The sequence below is a fragment of the Myotis yumanensis genome, unplaced genomic scaffold (genome assembly GCF_028538775.1).
Source record: "Myotis yumanensis isolate MYYU_CA2020_CCGP unplaced genomic scaffold, mMyoYum1.0.hap1 SCAF_2, whole genome shotgun sequence".
Taxonomy (NCBI): Eukaryota; Metazoa; Chordata; class Mammalia; order Chiroptera; family Vespertilionidae; genus Myotis; species Myotis yumanensis.
The window spans coordinates 14759639-14773707 of record NW_027223753.1 but is presented as its reverse complement, the minus strand read 5'-3'; the positions used below and the strand labels follow the sequence as shown (position 1 = coordinate 14773707).

General features: G+C 53.8%; 1 protein-coding gene across 1 annotated transcript in view; it reads left to right on the top strand.

Annotated features, from left to right (window-relative positions):
• The window catches only part of MYOM3 (myomesin 3), a 54165-nt gene extending 40304 nt beyond the window's left edge, over positions 1–13861 (top strand). Inside the window, exons 27-37 of the mRNA XM_070404354.1 lie at positions 59–118; positions 503–570; positions 1619–1729; positions 4118–4205; positions 4701–4739; positions 4993–5101; positions 7113–7276; positions 7484–7520; positions 7700–7722; positions 9670–9725; positions 11193–13861. Coding sequence (XP_070260455.1) covers positions 59–118; positions 503–570; positions 1619–1729; positions 4118–4205; positions 4701–4739; positions 4993–5101; positions 7113–7276; positions 7484–7520; positions 7700–7722; positions 9670–9725; positions 11193–11456 — 1019 coding nt within the window. The 3' untranslated portion in view covers positions 11457–13861. The remainder of the gene's footprint in view (positions 1–58; positions 119–502; positions 571–1618; positions 1730–4117; positions 4206–4700; positions 4740–4992; positions 5102–7112; positions 7277–7483; positions 7521–7699; positions 7723–9669; positions 9726–11192) is intronic.
• Positions 13862–14069: the final 208 nt, after the last annotated feature.

The window sequence follows — 14069 nt, the reverse complement described above, 5'->3', positions numbered from 1 at the left end:
CCCTCTGTGGACTGGTGTTCCTCTTGGCTCATGCCAGCCCCTCCCTATGTGTTCACAGATTTTGACAAACTTCTGAGGAAGGCAGATGCTAAGAGAAGAGACTGGAAGAGAAAACAGGGTAAGAGTTACTGGGGTGAAGTTTAAAGGCCTCAGCCACGGGGCCAGGGGTCAGGACTGGGGAACTCTGGACTATTAGATTAATAGATCCCTCAGCCCTGCTGGGCCCCCAGGGAGGCCACAGCAATTCAGTCCAGCTCTGTCCCTGTGCCAGAACCAAACAGCGCTTGCCCCACGAGGAGAGTGAGGCCTCCTTAAATTTTGCACCCTAGGCACCTCCCTTGCCTCACCCTGGCCTCTGCCGCTCTGGTGGGGCCAGAATCTAAGGGGACCCGTGGTCACTAGCTGCCCCCACCAGAGCTGGCTTCCCTGGTCTCGCCACCAGGTGGCGCCCTGGCCGAGCCTGGAGCTCTGACTGGTGGGCGTGTTTGTTTTGCCCTTGCAGGTCCCTATTTCGAGGAGTTCTTACAGTGGAAGGTCACTGAGGACTGCCAAGTGCTGCTGACATGCAAGGCAAGTCCCTGCCCCTGCCTCCAGCCCTGCCCCGAGGCCCACTGGGCCTCTATCTGTGGCTTGTCCCCAAGCCTGGTGGCTGTATTTGCTCTGCTCCCACAAAATCAATACCCTGTGCTTGGTTGACCCCATACCTGCAAAGTAGCCCAGGGAGACTGCATTTAACCAGAAAGCAAAGCCACCCTTCACAGAGCCCAGGGAGCAGAATTAGCGTGAGTTGGGTCAGCCTGGAACTAGGTCTCCGAGCTGCACAGGGTAGGGGTTCATTGGGGCCCGGGGCCTGAGAGCAAGTGAGGGGTCTGTGTTGAGCAGGTTCCCTGGTCTCTGTCGGCCGCCTTGCCAGACACTCTGCTCGGTGCTGCAGAGCATGATTTTATTTCATCTGCCTCACGAGCATCTGTGGGTTAGGCATTATCACCCCCACTTTCCAGATGGGAAAGCAAACAGGGAAGTCACTCAAAATCAACAGGTGGAGCCCAGAGTCTGTCTGACTCGAGTGGTGCTCCTTCCCAGCACCCTGCGGCCTCTTTAGGGAGCTGGGGGAGGGCCGGCTGGGGGAGGGTACTCTCCCAGAGCATATCCGCTCAGCAATCTCAAAGCACCTACTGTGCACCAGGCACTCTGCAAGGCACTGGGCACACAAGGAGGAAGAAGTGGCCTCCTTAGGAGCCCACGGTCTGAATCCGGATCCTTGGAAAACAGCGTGCCTCCAGCTGTGACCGAGACTCGTGTGCACGCTGGGGGGCTTCAAGGGAGGCTTCCTGAGGGAGGTGACCATTGACAAGGCTAAGATGCAGAGGTGTTTACAAGGAAAATAGAGCAGCAAAGGGATCGAGAGGCAGGGGGAACAGCATTAGCAAAAGTCCTGAGTCCAGAAGCCAGCAGAGACATGGGTGTGAGGAAGAAGGTGGCTGGGACTTGCGGTGAGGGTTCGTCTGTGCAGGGGAAAGTGTCACATTTATAAAAATAAAATAAAAAAATTCTGATGAGCTGAGTTTTTACTTAAAAAGAGGAAGCCTGATGGAGCCACCTTCTCCACTTTCCCCAGGTGACCAACACCAAGAATGAAACCCGCTTCCAGTGGTTCTTCCAGAATAAAGAGACGCCGGACGGTCAGTACGACCCGCAGACCGGAGCAGGGCTTCTCTGCATCGAGGAGGTGAGTGCAGCTCCGGGCAGTGCCAGGAGCTCCGGGTGCCGGGCCAGGAGCAGGGCCAGGGCTAGGGTGAGGCCGGTGAGCCAGTCACCACAGGTACAAATGTAAGGGGGCAGGCACTCAGTAATCAAGATAAATAATATTTCAGCCCTCGCCGGTTTGACTCAGTGGATAGGGCGTCAGCCCACGGGCTGATGGGTCCCGGGTTCGATTCCAGTCAAGGGCACATACCTCAGTTGCAGGCGTAATCCCCTACCCTGGTCAGGGCGCATGCAGGAGGCAACCAATTGATGTATCTCTCTTACATTGACGTTTCTCTCTCTCTCTCTCTCTCTCTCTCTCTCTCTCTCTGTCTCTTCCCCTCCCTTCCATTCTCTCTAAAAATCATGGAAAAAAATATCCTCCAGTGAGGATTAACAATAATAACAACAAAAGATAAATGGTATTTCATACAATCTTTTTAAAAATCAAAATAATGGGGCCGGGGGAGGCATGGGGGAAACAATACCAAGATTTTAAATAAAGAGAGGATCAGTAATACTGATTTTCCCTTTTGTGTGGACTCCAGTCCTGGCCCTGCCCCTCTGTGGCCTTGGGCTAGTCACTGTTCCCCTCTGACCTCAGTGTTCATGGTGGGAAGGGATGCTCTCTCAGATTCCTTCCTGCCCTGACAGGCTAGGGTTTTAGGACGTGAAGGCCGGGCACCAGGCCTGGGACTCAGTTCACCCACCCACGTCCCCCGTGGTCTCTGAGGAGCATGACCTGGTTAAGATAGAAATGCAAGTCTTGTTCTCAAACATTCATGTGTTTCTGCCCTGCTGCTGATTTCTGCGGCCTCACTGGGTGCCAAGGGGAACTGGAGCAGCACAGACCTGCTGGCGAGGAAGGAAATGATGATTTCAGGGTCTTCGCCCACATCCCGGCCGGGACGATGCCAAGTTGGCCTTTGTCCTCGAGGTGCAAGCTCCTCACACAGGGCTTGGCACTGAGTAGATGCTTAATAGCTACTGAGTCTTATGATCATTTGGCCGGTTCGTGCAAAACTTTCTGGCTTCTGAAGATCCTCCCTGCTCCTCACAGCACAGCCACCACGTAGCCAGGCCAGGATTCTGCCACCATCTTAGATGAGTAAACCGAGGCTCAGAGGGTTTAAGTGCAAAGGCCCAAGGCTAGAGAGTTGGGTCAGAAGTCCCTGCAGTCACCTTCCCCAGGGGGGCGGGGGGGAGGGGGGGCTGTGGAGCCTACACTTGTGGGGGGAGGGAAGGGCTAGGAGAGGACTCTTGGGGTTTGGCCCTTTGGTCCCCAGGTGAGGAGCTGCCTCTGCCTTGGCTGCTGCCTCACAGCACACGATGTAGAAATGGTGGGGCTGAGGGGACAGGGAGGCAGACATCACTCCCCAGGCCCTGAGGGAGACGCTGGGTAATGAGAAGTCACATCTGACCTGTGGACCTTGTTTTAAAAGTATCACCCAGCCCTAGCCGGTTTGGCTCAGTGGATAGAGCGCCGACCTGAGGACTAAAGGGTCCAAGGTTCCATTCCGGCCAAGGGCACCTGCCTGGGTTGCAGGCTAGATCCCACCCCCACCCCCACCCCCAGTAGGGAACGTGCAGAAGACAGCCAATCAATGATTCTCTCTCATCATTGATGTTTCTGTCTCTCTATCTCTCTCCCTTCTTCTCTGAAATCAATAAAAATAATTTTTTAAAAAAAGTACCACCCAGCCAGGCCAGTGTGGCTCAGTGGTTGACCATTGAGCTATGAACCAAGAAGTCACGGTTCAATTCCTGGTCAGGGCACGTGCCTGGGTTTCAGGCTCGATCCCTAGTGTGGGGCTTGCAGGGGGCAGCCAATCCATGATTCCCTCTCATTATTGATGTTTCTATCTCTCTCTCCCTCTCCTTTTCTCTCTGAAATCAAATATATATATATATATATATATATATATATATAGCCACACAAGTTAATGGTTTACTTATGTGTTGCTTCAGGCTTCATTTTGGGGTTAACGAGCATGTGCCAGAGAGGACCCCCTTGTCCTGAGGGAAGGAACACACTTCCTTCTGAGAACTGCAGGGGCCCCTCCTTCAGGGGCCGCGGAAGCAGGCAGCCTGGGTGGCGGTGAGTGGTGCTGAGACAGGCTCCACGCAGAGGGGCCACTCACTCTGCTTGGAGCAGCTGCTCTCGACTGTCCACCCACCACACCCTCAGGCCCAGACCAGCCCTGAGTTAGAATCAGGGGGCTCTGGAGCTGGAAGAAGCCTTAGAACGCACCCATTCCAGATGGGTAAACTGAGGCCCGGGGAGGAGATGGGTCTTGCCTGAGATCACACAGAGAGCGAGGCCCGGCCTGGAGCCCAGGCTGACCCTGCCTTCACTCACCCTTCTTTCCAGCTGTCCAAGAAGGACATGGGAATTTATAGAGCGTCGGTTTCTGATGACCGAGGGCAGGATGACACCATACTGGACCTCACAGGGGAAGGTAGGAGCTGGCGATGTTGGAGGTGGGCCAGGAGGGCCAGGGGGAGATCACACTGAACCAAGAGACAGTGGTCAGGAGCCCCATAGCACTTGGGGCAACTGAGGCCCAGAGAGGTTAAGGGGCCTGGTCTGCGTGACACAGATGCCCATGTTCACAGAAGCATACCACAGTGAGCCCAGGCTTCAAGACTCCCAGCCCAAGTTCACTCCTCTGCCCCACAGGGGCCCCTGGCTCCTCGTCCAGCTGTTGGTGCAGCTGGCAAGAGCATTGTCAGGTCGGCCCGTTTGGCCTCCACCCGTGGTGCCCCTGCCTTATCCGTCACTCAGTGCCCCAGGCTCACTCCCGCCCCGACCGTGGCAGGCATCCTGCAGGCTCGGGCTCCCTGTGCACGGAGAGCCGCTCGTGAGCTCCTCCAGCCTTTCTAAAGATGTCCCCCTCCTGGTGCGTCCACGGCGGAGTCCGACATCCGCTGACCGCTCTCTCTGTCTCCCCCAGCCCTGGACGCCGTCTTCACGGAGCTGGGCAGGATTGGTGGTAAGTAAGCCCCTCTCTGCCCCACCCTCCCTGATGCCAAACCACCTCCAGGGACCTCCAACCAGCTTTGGCTCCTGGGGGTGGGCTTAGTCTCCAAACCCAAGGACCGGGGGCGGAGGGAGGAGAAGCTCCTGCCTCCTCACAACACTGCGTCCTCCCACCGCACCCCGAGAGCAGGGACAAGCTGGCGGGCCCCAAAATGTGCTGCCCGAAGGAGCTCTGGGGAGACTCACGCCTTCCTCTGCCTCCCCAGTGCTCTCTGCCACCCCACTGGAAGTCCAGGGGACGGAGGAGGGGATCAGGATCCTCAGCAAGGTCAAGTACTACAACGTGGAGTACATGAAAACCACCTGGTCCCACAAGTAGGTCGGCTTTACCCTGGAGCCCTAGTCCGGCTGTAGGGGGCCCAGCCCAGTCCCAAGGGGTCGGCAGACAGGGTCTCCCACTGGTCCTGTTGCCCACAGAGAGAGTTGGGAATTGGGAGCAGAAGGGAGATCCCCCAGGGCAGCTGGGTAGCCTGGTGGTAGGACCAGCTTAAGGCAGCATCGGGAACTGAGGGAGGGAAGGGTGCAGGAACCAGGGCGAAGCAGACAGCCAGGTGGAGGAGGGGGTCATGGTGCCCTTGTGGGCCTCTGCAGCCTTAGCAAACTCAGGCGCAAGCAGAAGGGCCTGTGGGGCTGACAGCTAACTGAGGGCCAGGGCTTGAAGGTAGGACAGATAAGGTATCCACGAAGATTTGACTGCGAACTGAGTAACCCCAGATTGCATGAGAGCAGAATTTTTCTGGCGCTTCTCGTCATTTGCACTCCTCAGCCTTGTGGAGCAGACATTGCTGCACCCATTCTGTGAAGAAGGCTATACTGACGTGGTCAAGTTTGTCAAATAAGTGAGAGCTGAGGCCAAGTTGAATTCCAGGATAATGAAGGTCCTACTCTAGCGTTTCTAAGCCCTGTGACTAAGCCCAGATGTCTCACTTCTGCAACACAACACTGGGACGTGGGCCAGGTGTTTTCAGGAATGAACTTGAAGTTAAAAACAAAAACAATACCCTAACCAATAAAGGAATTAAAGATAAAGATTTTTTAAAAAAGGTTAGCCCTAGCCAGTTTGGCTCAGTGGATAGAGCATTGGCCTGTGGACTGAATGGTTCTGGTTTCAATTCCATTCAAGGGCATGTGCCCAGGTTACGGGCTCGATCCCCAATAGGGGGCAAGCAGGAGGCAGCCCATCAATGATTCTCTCTCATTATTGATGTTTCTATCTCTCTCTCTCCCCCTCTCTCTTCCTCTCTGAAATCAATAAAAAAATTTTTTTTTTAATAAAAGTTTAGCCCTGGCCAATCCAATGTGTCTCAGTAGTTGCATTGTTGGCCTACACACCTAAGGGTTGTGGGTTCAATTCCCAGTCAAGGGCATGTACCTGGGTGGCAGGCCAATCCCCTGCTCAGGTCAGGTTGTGTTAGGGAGGCAACCAATAGATGTTTCTCTCTGTGTGTCTCTCCCCCTCCCTCCCTTCTGCTCTCTCTAAAAATCAATGAAAAAAATATCCTCGGGTGAGGATTAACAAAAAAAAAGCAACAAAAAGAAGTTTAAACGGTTTCTTCCTAAGGGAGAGGGGAGAGTGATTGTGGGAAAAGCCCTGGGAGGATTAAAGAGGAGGAGAATGAAGAGGCGAGGGAGTGACTGGTGGTCACTGACCTGAAGCACTACTTCCTCCGATTCCCAGCCTGCAGGACAGGGCACAACACACTCAGCAGTGGCACATAGTTGATGTGCCACAGGGTTTAATGGATGGATGATGGATGGATGGATGATGGATGGATGGGTGAATGATAGATGGATGGATGGATGATGGATGGGTGGATGATGGATGGATGATGGATGGATGGGTGGATGGATAATGGGTGGGTGGATGGATGATGGATGGGTGGGTGGATGATGGATGGATGGATGGATAATGGGTGGGTGGATGGATGATGGATGGGTGGGTGGATGATGGATGATGGATGGATTGATGATGAATGGATGATGAATGGGTGGATGATGGATGGATGGATGGATGATGGATGGATGGGTGGATGATGGATGGATGGGTGGATGATGGATGGATGGGTGGATGATGGATGGGTGGGTGGATGATGGATGGATGATGGATGGGTGGATGATGGATGGGTGGGTGGATGATGGATGGGTGGGTGGATGAACAGTTATGGAGTGTCTCATGGATGCTCACCACCGTCAGCTCAGGAATCTGGAAACAAAACCCCGGGAGAGGCGTTCGGGGCCGGGGGAGCCTGTAGACCTGCAGACAGACAGCCAGTGAGCAGCACGGGTGGGCTGCGCCGTGGTGACCATTCCTCTGCCCCACATTCAGAGAGAAGCGCCTGGAGAGTGGGGACCGGGCGAGGGCTGGCACCACGCTGGATGAGATCTGGCTCCACATCCTGGATCCCAAAGACTCAGACAAGGGCAGGTACACCCTGGAGATAGCAGCCGGGAAGGAAGTCCGGCAGCTCTCAACCGACCTCTCGGGGCAAGGTGAGCTGTCCGCCTGTCTGTCCCCAGTGACAGCCTCATGGTCTTTGGGGTGGGGGGGGCCATCCCCACCCAACCTGGCATTGCTCCAAGAGGAAATGGGCTGGGAGGGGGAAGGGTGGAGGGCCAATGGCGCCGAGCCCTGCACCTGCGGGTCACAGGGGCAGGCGCCCTCACACCCGCTTCCCCTTCCCTGTCTCCTTCTCACAGCTTTTGACGACGCCATGGCTGAGCACCAGAGACTGAAGTAAGTTCCTGTGTGTTTCTGTGTGAATCACAGGCCGAGGGTCCTGCATGAACTGTGCACAGGACCCCTTTCTGGGAGCCGGCCAGCTCTTCCTTTCCCTCCTCGCCCCTCACCCCCACCCGCGCACCCTGTCCTTTAGCAAGTGGAGCCCTGAGCCTTTTCCCATTTCTGTGTTTCAGAGCCTTGGCCGTCATCGAGAAGAGTAAGTCCACCGACATTTCCGTTGTTTTCATTTCCGGGGTTGGGGCGGCTTCCAGGGAGCTTATGGCCCCTGAGAGGCTGTGCAGGTCCCAGTGGAGTCTGCGTGGCTCTGAGCTGTCACGGAGCTGCCAGGGACACCTGGGCGGTGACGGCGTGAAGACAGATGGGTAAGGACTCCGAGGGTCCCTGAGACTGTGGGCGTGGAGGCGCCCAGCGTGGGCCAAGTGCCCAGCAGGCCATGGGCAATGTCAAGTGCAAGGTCAGGTGGAACCCCGACAGGCAGAGGACAGACAAGAACAGGCTGGGCTGGCTTCTCCACATGAGGTGTAGGGAGGGGGAGACTTTAAAGCTGAAGCTGGTTCTGGCTGGTTCTGGAGCAGTGGTTCCCAAACTTATTTGGCCTACCGCCCCCTCTCCAGAAAAAATATTACTCAGCCCCTGGAAATTAATTTTTAAAAAATTTTAATAGCAGTTACTCATCGCCCCCAAATGCACCTGTGGCCATCACCGCCCCCCTGGATCGCTGCAGCGCCCACCGGGGGGCGGTAGCGCCCACTTTGGGAATCACTGTTCTGGAGCCTCATCTCATGAGGGCCCAGCCCCAAACCCGGAGGGAGGTGGTGCAGTGTCTGCGCTGCCTGGGGCGCCCACCCCAGGTCCATGCACCTGAACTTCGTCAGGTCTGCCCCAGCCAGGGCTGGACCACCCTGTTCTAGGAGGCTGCCTGTGTGGTCCCACTGACCCGGCAGATCAGAGCCGGAATTTCAATGAGAAAAGACTTCTGGTGGCCGCGCAAAGCAGCCCCCCGACAACGCGACAACCAGGAAAGAAACTGAATGACTCTGAGAAACAGAATCGAGAACTCAAAACTGCTGGCTGGGGTCACCCGTGGGAGGGGGGATTCTCCCTCCACAGGGACATTGTCCCTGAGTCTCCCCACTTGGCGGGAAGTGCGGGCCTCAGCATTCATTAAGGTAACTGGGAAGTGGGGGTCCACCGGCCAGGCAGTGGGGAGTCCTTCAGGGGCGTGGCCTCTTAGGTGGCGAGAGTGCAGCCCGAGACCCCCCTCAGCCTGCGCCTTGCCAGGAGGTGCTGCCATGATCAGGAGGCTCGTAAGCCCATCACACCGCCATCCACTCCCTTACCCAGCACGAGCGTCCTTCCCATCCTGGGATGCGTGCCCCTGGGCAGGACACCTGTCCGGGAATCTAACAGAGGGCGCTGAATTCGCCACACACGGTTGCTGGGCTTGTGGAGTCCAGAGTCCAGGGAAGTGGACCCTTTCACCAGCCGTGAAGGGCCTGGCCACCGTTTCACCGCGTCCATCTCTGGGGCCTTCTCCCCCACCCCGATCCAGGGTCCTGCTCCCCTGACAGCAGTCAGACTGACACCCGCCACTCAGGCTCTTTGCACATCCTGGTCCGTGCTCCAGGGCCCACGCTCCCACCCCTCCTGCTCCCACAGCCTCACCTGCAGCCTAAGGAATATGCTGACTTCCTGCTGAGTGATGTGCAACCACTCCCCTTGCCCACCCACATGGCCACCAGGTCCCCTCCTTGACCAGAGCCAGTGTCCCAAAAGCTTCTGTCCCATTTTTCCTTGTGGCCCTCCCCCCAAGTCTCCAGTTCATCAACACCTACTGTGTGCTTTTGCCAGTTTAAGGCTCAGAGCCATGTACCATCTTTCCCAATTCTTGAGGGAGGGGCATCCCATGGCCCCCTCCAGGTGCCACCAAACATGACGAGGACTTCAAGTCAATAACAGAAACACATTATGTCCCCTACTTTCTGTTCATGAAGGCAAGAAAACACGTGACACAAATTTAAAGATTTCCATCCCTAAAATGAAAATAGAAAAAAGGAGCATAGCTCAGCTCTATGGAAACTTGCTTCTGGGACGCAATCTGCAGGAAAACATTCCTCACCGGGGTCTCCCTTTTTCCTTGCAGATCGTGCCAAAGTGGTGAGGGGCCTGCCAGATGTGGCCACGATCATGGAGGATAAGGTACAGACTGTCCCCAGCCTAGGGCCAGCAGTCCCATGCTGTGTTCCCTCACGTGTCCATCAAAAATCAAGACATAGCCCTGGCCGGTGTGGCTCAGTGATTAGAGCGTTGGCCCGCATATCAAAGGGTCATACGTTCAATTCCCAGTCAAGGCCACATACCTGGGTTTCAGGTTCAATCTCTGGCCCTGGTCAGGGCTTGTGCACAAGGCCACCAACGGATGTGTCTCTCTCCCATCAATGTTTCTCTCCCTCACTCCCTCCCTCCTTTCCACTTCTAAAAATCAATGGAGAAAAAATATCCTTGGGTGAGGATTAACAACAACAAAAATGATGACACCCTGTAGCACTGAGGATTCCAGCGCCTGGCCGAGTGACACCACCTCATGGCCACATGTAGTATAAAGGACGCCCCTGAGCCTGGGGTCAGACCCAAGGGGGTGCTCGCCCCAGCTCTGCCAGCTCGCTCTACTGGCCCTGGGTGTCATGAACTTCCTCTGTGAACTTCAGTTTCCTTTAGGAGTTCAGTTAGATGATCCCTAAAAGCCCTTCCAGGGCTGCAATTATGCAAGTCCAATATTCTAGAAAATGACAGTACTGTTATTCCGGTGCTTACTTTGTGCCAGGCACTATTGCATATGTGTTACATATTTTAGCTTGTTTAACCCTCCAGGCAACCACATGGAATGGGATATTATTTCTAGTCACACTTTATAGCTGAGAAAACTGAGGCCCAGAGAGGTTAAAGGACTCACCTAAGGTCACACAGCTTGAAGGGGCGGAGCTGAGGCAGCCCAGCCCCAGACTCTGAGTGTTCGACCATTACATTATACGGCTCTGATTCAGAGCTTATTCAAGAATTTTCAAACGCAATTTATAAATCTTTGTATTAAAGCAAGATAGCCTTATTTGCACATGTCATAGTAACAGATATGGCACAAAAAGCAATAAAGCAAAGTTCAGGCCATTCTGGGGCAGATAATTGGCAGAATAATAATGATCTAAAACCCTAACTCAGTGGTTCTCAACCTTCTGGCCCTTTAAATACAGTTGCTCATGTTGTGACCCAACCATAAAATTATTTTCGTTGCTACTTCATAACTGTAATGTTGCTACTGTTATGAATCGTCATGTAAATATCTGATATGCAGGATGGTCTTAGGCGACCCCTGTGAAAGGGTCGTTTGACCACCAAAGGGGTCGCGACCCACAGGTTGAGAACCGCTGCCCTAACTAGTAAGTATTCTTGTGGAAAAGTGGAGGATGGAGGAAAGCTGAGGATGGAGGATGTGGGGTTAAAGTGAAATGCCCCTCCCTTTAATGTTGTCCCTTTATGTGATTCAATGAAATGCACAGGATGAATTTATCACAAGGAGCAACTTGCACTGGGAGCTCTCTGGGGGAGTGACGGCGAATGCCCGGGGTTACTACAAGGAGCTGATCAAGCGTTCCCTTCCTGTCTTTCCAGACCCTGTGCCTGACCTGCGTCATCTCAGGAGACCCCGCCCCTGAAATTTCTTGGCTGAAAAATGACCAGCCTGTCACCTTCCTTGACCGCTACCACATGGAGGTTAGGGGGACAGAGGTCACCATCACCATCGAGAGGGTCAACAGTGAGGACAGCGGGCGCTACGGCGTCTTTGTCAAGAACAAGTATGGCTCCGAGACAGGCCAGGTCACCATCAGCGTGTTCAAGCACGGGGAGGAGCTCAAGGTGCTGGAGAAGAAGTGATCAGACACAGCCAGGAGAGGGGGTTGGGTGGGTGGATACACCACAGTAGAGCAACAAAGACCAGGGTGGGGTCCCCTCCAGGAGAGTAGGATCAGCCCTGGACTTGGAAAACGACACCTTTGAGCAAGACCCAATTTCAGCTCTACAGTCTCCATCAGCCTTGCCTTTCTCATCAATCAAACAGGAATTCCTACTCCTAGGGATTGTTTATGAAAACCCTTTTATAAACCATACTAGAGGCCCAGTGCACAAATTCGTGCACATTGAAAGGAAATTAATTAGAAGAGATATTTTAGAGGCCGGAGAGGGACCGCGGGAGGTTGGCTCCTGGGCATGTCTGGCCCGTCTCGCCCAGTCCCAAACGGCTGGACCCCAGCAGCAAGCTAACCTATAGGTCGGAATGTCTGACCCCTGGTGGTCAGTACATGTCATAGCGACTGGTCGAGCGGTCGACCATTCAGTCGGACACTTAGCATATTAGGCTTTTATATATATAGATACCAGTGGTCCTCCACAAAAGACAATGTCCAAGTTTTTGGTTGTCACAACTGGAGGTGTCTATTGGCAGAAGTGTCTATTGGTAAAGGTCAGGGTGCTGCTAAGCACCATAGCTCCGCACCACATGGAATTATTCAACCCCAAATGTCAGTGGTGCCAAGGTTGGCTAGCCCTGCCATAAAGTGATATATCACAATATGCCTCTTCTAGGATACTATATTTTCCATTCACGTAAGTTCAACAAACATTCATTTGAAGTCTAGCATGTGCCAGGTTGAGGATGGCATTGGGAGCACAAAGATAAATACTATTCAGGCCCTGCTGCCCAGGAGGCTTCAGCCCATTGGGGAGAGTCAGACCCGGGTACAAATGACACCAGGACAAGGCAGATGATAAGATTATAAAACAAGTGCAAATAAAGTGCCACTCATGGTCAAAGGAGAGAGACAGAGGTCCATCCCAATTGGAGAAGGGGGACTTTCAGACATCTTCATGGAATTAGCAGAATTGTGTTGGACCCTGAAAAATGAGCCCAATTTGGTGGGGGTGATGTGAGGAGGACATTTCAGGAGTGGGGCATGGTGGGAGCAAAGGCGAGGAGGTGGGTGATGCTGCCTGGATGGCGTTGGATGCCAGGCTGGTGAGCTGGATGACCTTCAGGACGTCTTCGAGCTCAGGGCCTCTACCTGCTATGACAGATACCAGTTGGCCTTGCTTGATGGTCCTCAAGTCCGAGCTGGGCATTTCACCACTCTCCAGTTTCCTTATTTTTTCCATTGATTTTTAGAGAGAGTGAAGGGAGGAGGGGAGACAGAGAGAAACATCAACGTGAGAGAGACACATCACATCGATTGGTTGCCTCATGCACATGCCCTGACCAGGGCTGGGGATGGTTTCTGCAACCGAGGTACGTGCTCTGGGCCGCAATCGAACCCGTGACTCTTCAGCCCATGAGCCGATGCTCTATCCACTGAGAAAAACTGGCTAGGACTTCGTCTTTTTTAAAATAAGGTTTGGATTGGGTGAGGTTTATAAGGTTATAGATGTTTGTTGTAAAAATTTAGAAAACCATCCTATATAATAAAAGCCTAATATGCTAAGTGTCCGTTCAACCAATCAAGGAGTAATATGCTAATGATATGCTAAGGCCACTCAACTGCTTGCTATGACATGCACTGACCACCCGGGGGCAGATGCTCAACACAGGAACTGCCCCCGGGTGGTCAGTGTGCTCCCACAGAGGGAGCGCTGCTCAGCCAGAAGCCCTGAGCTGGGCTCATGGCTGGTGAGCACAGCAGCGGTGGCGGGAGCCTCTCCTGCCTCCACAGCAGCGCTAAGGATGTCCAACTGACAGCCTAAGCCAGGGGTGGGCAAACTTTTTGACTCGAGGGCCACAATGGGTTCTTAAACTGGACCAGAGGGCCGGAACAAAAGCATGGATGGAGTGTTTGTGTGAACTAATATAAATTCAAAGTAAACATCATTACATAAAAGAGTACGGTCTTTTTTTTTTTTTAGTTTTATTCATTTCAAACGGGCCGAATCCGGCCCGCGGGCCGTAGTTTGCCCACGGCTGGCCTAAGCCATCAGTCAGACATCCCCCGGGGCTCCCAGACTGCAAGAGGGTGCAGGCCAGGCTGAGGGGACCCCCCCCCCCTGAGTGCACGAATTTCATGCACTGGGCCTCTAGTGAAAATTATAAAAAAAGAAAAGAAAAATCACCTATAATTCCAACACCAGAAGATAACTCACCTCTGTTTTCTGAAATGACTTCTGAACTTAAGAGTAAAATGAATCATTCCCACATCTACCACCTGCACATGCATCAGGAATGGTGGGTAACACAGCCCCCAGCCCAAGTTCTGGGCTCATGGTTCAGTCATGCCAGGTGTTCAGGGGACGGGGGTGGCAGGAGGACTTGAACATGCCCTGGCCAGGAATGAGTATGGGGAATTGTGCAGGTCTTGGAGGCAAACACATTTTGGGCAATTCTTTTCCTTTCTCTGGGCCTTGATTTCCCACCTATAAAAAAAAAGAAGAAGAAGAAGAAGAAGAAGGCTGCCCTGGCCAGTTTGCTAAGTGGTTAGAGCATCAGCCCGCAGACTGAAGGGTCTC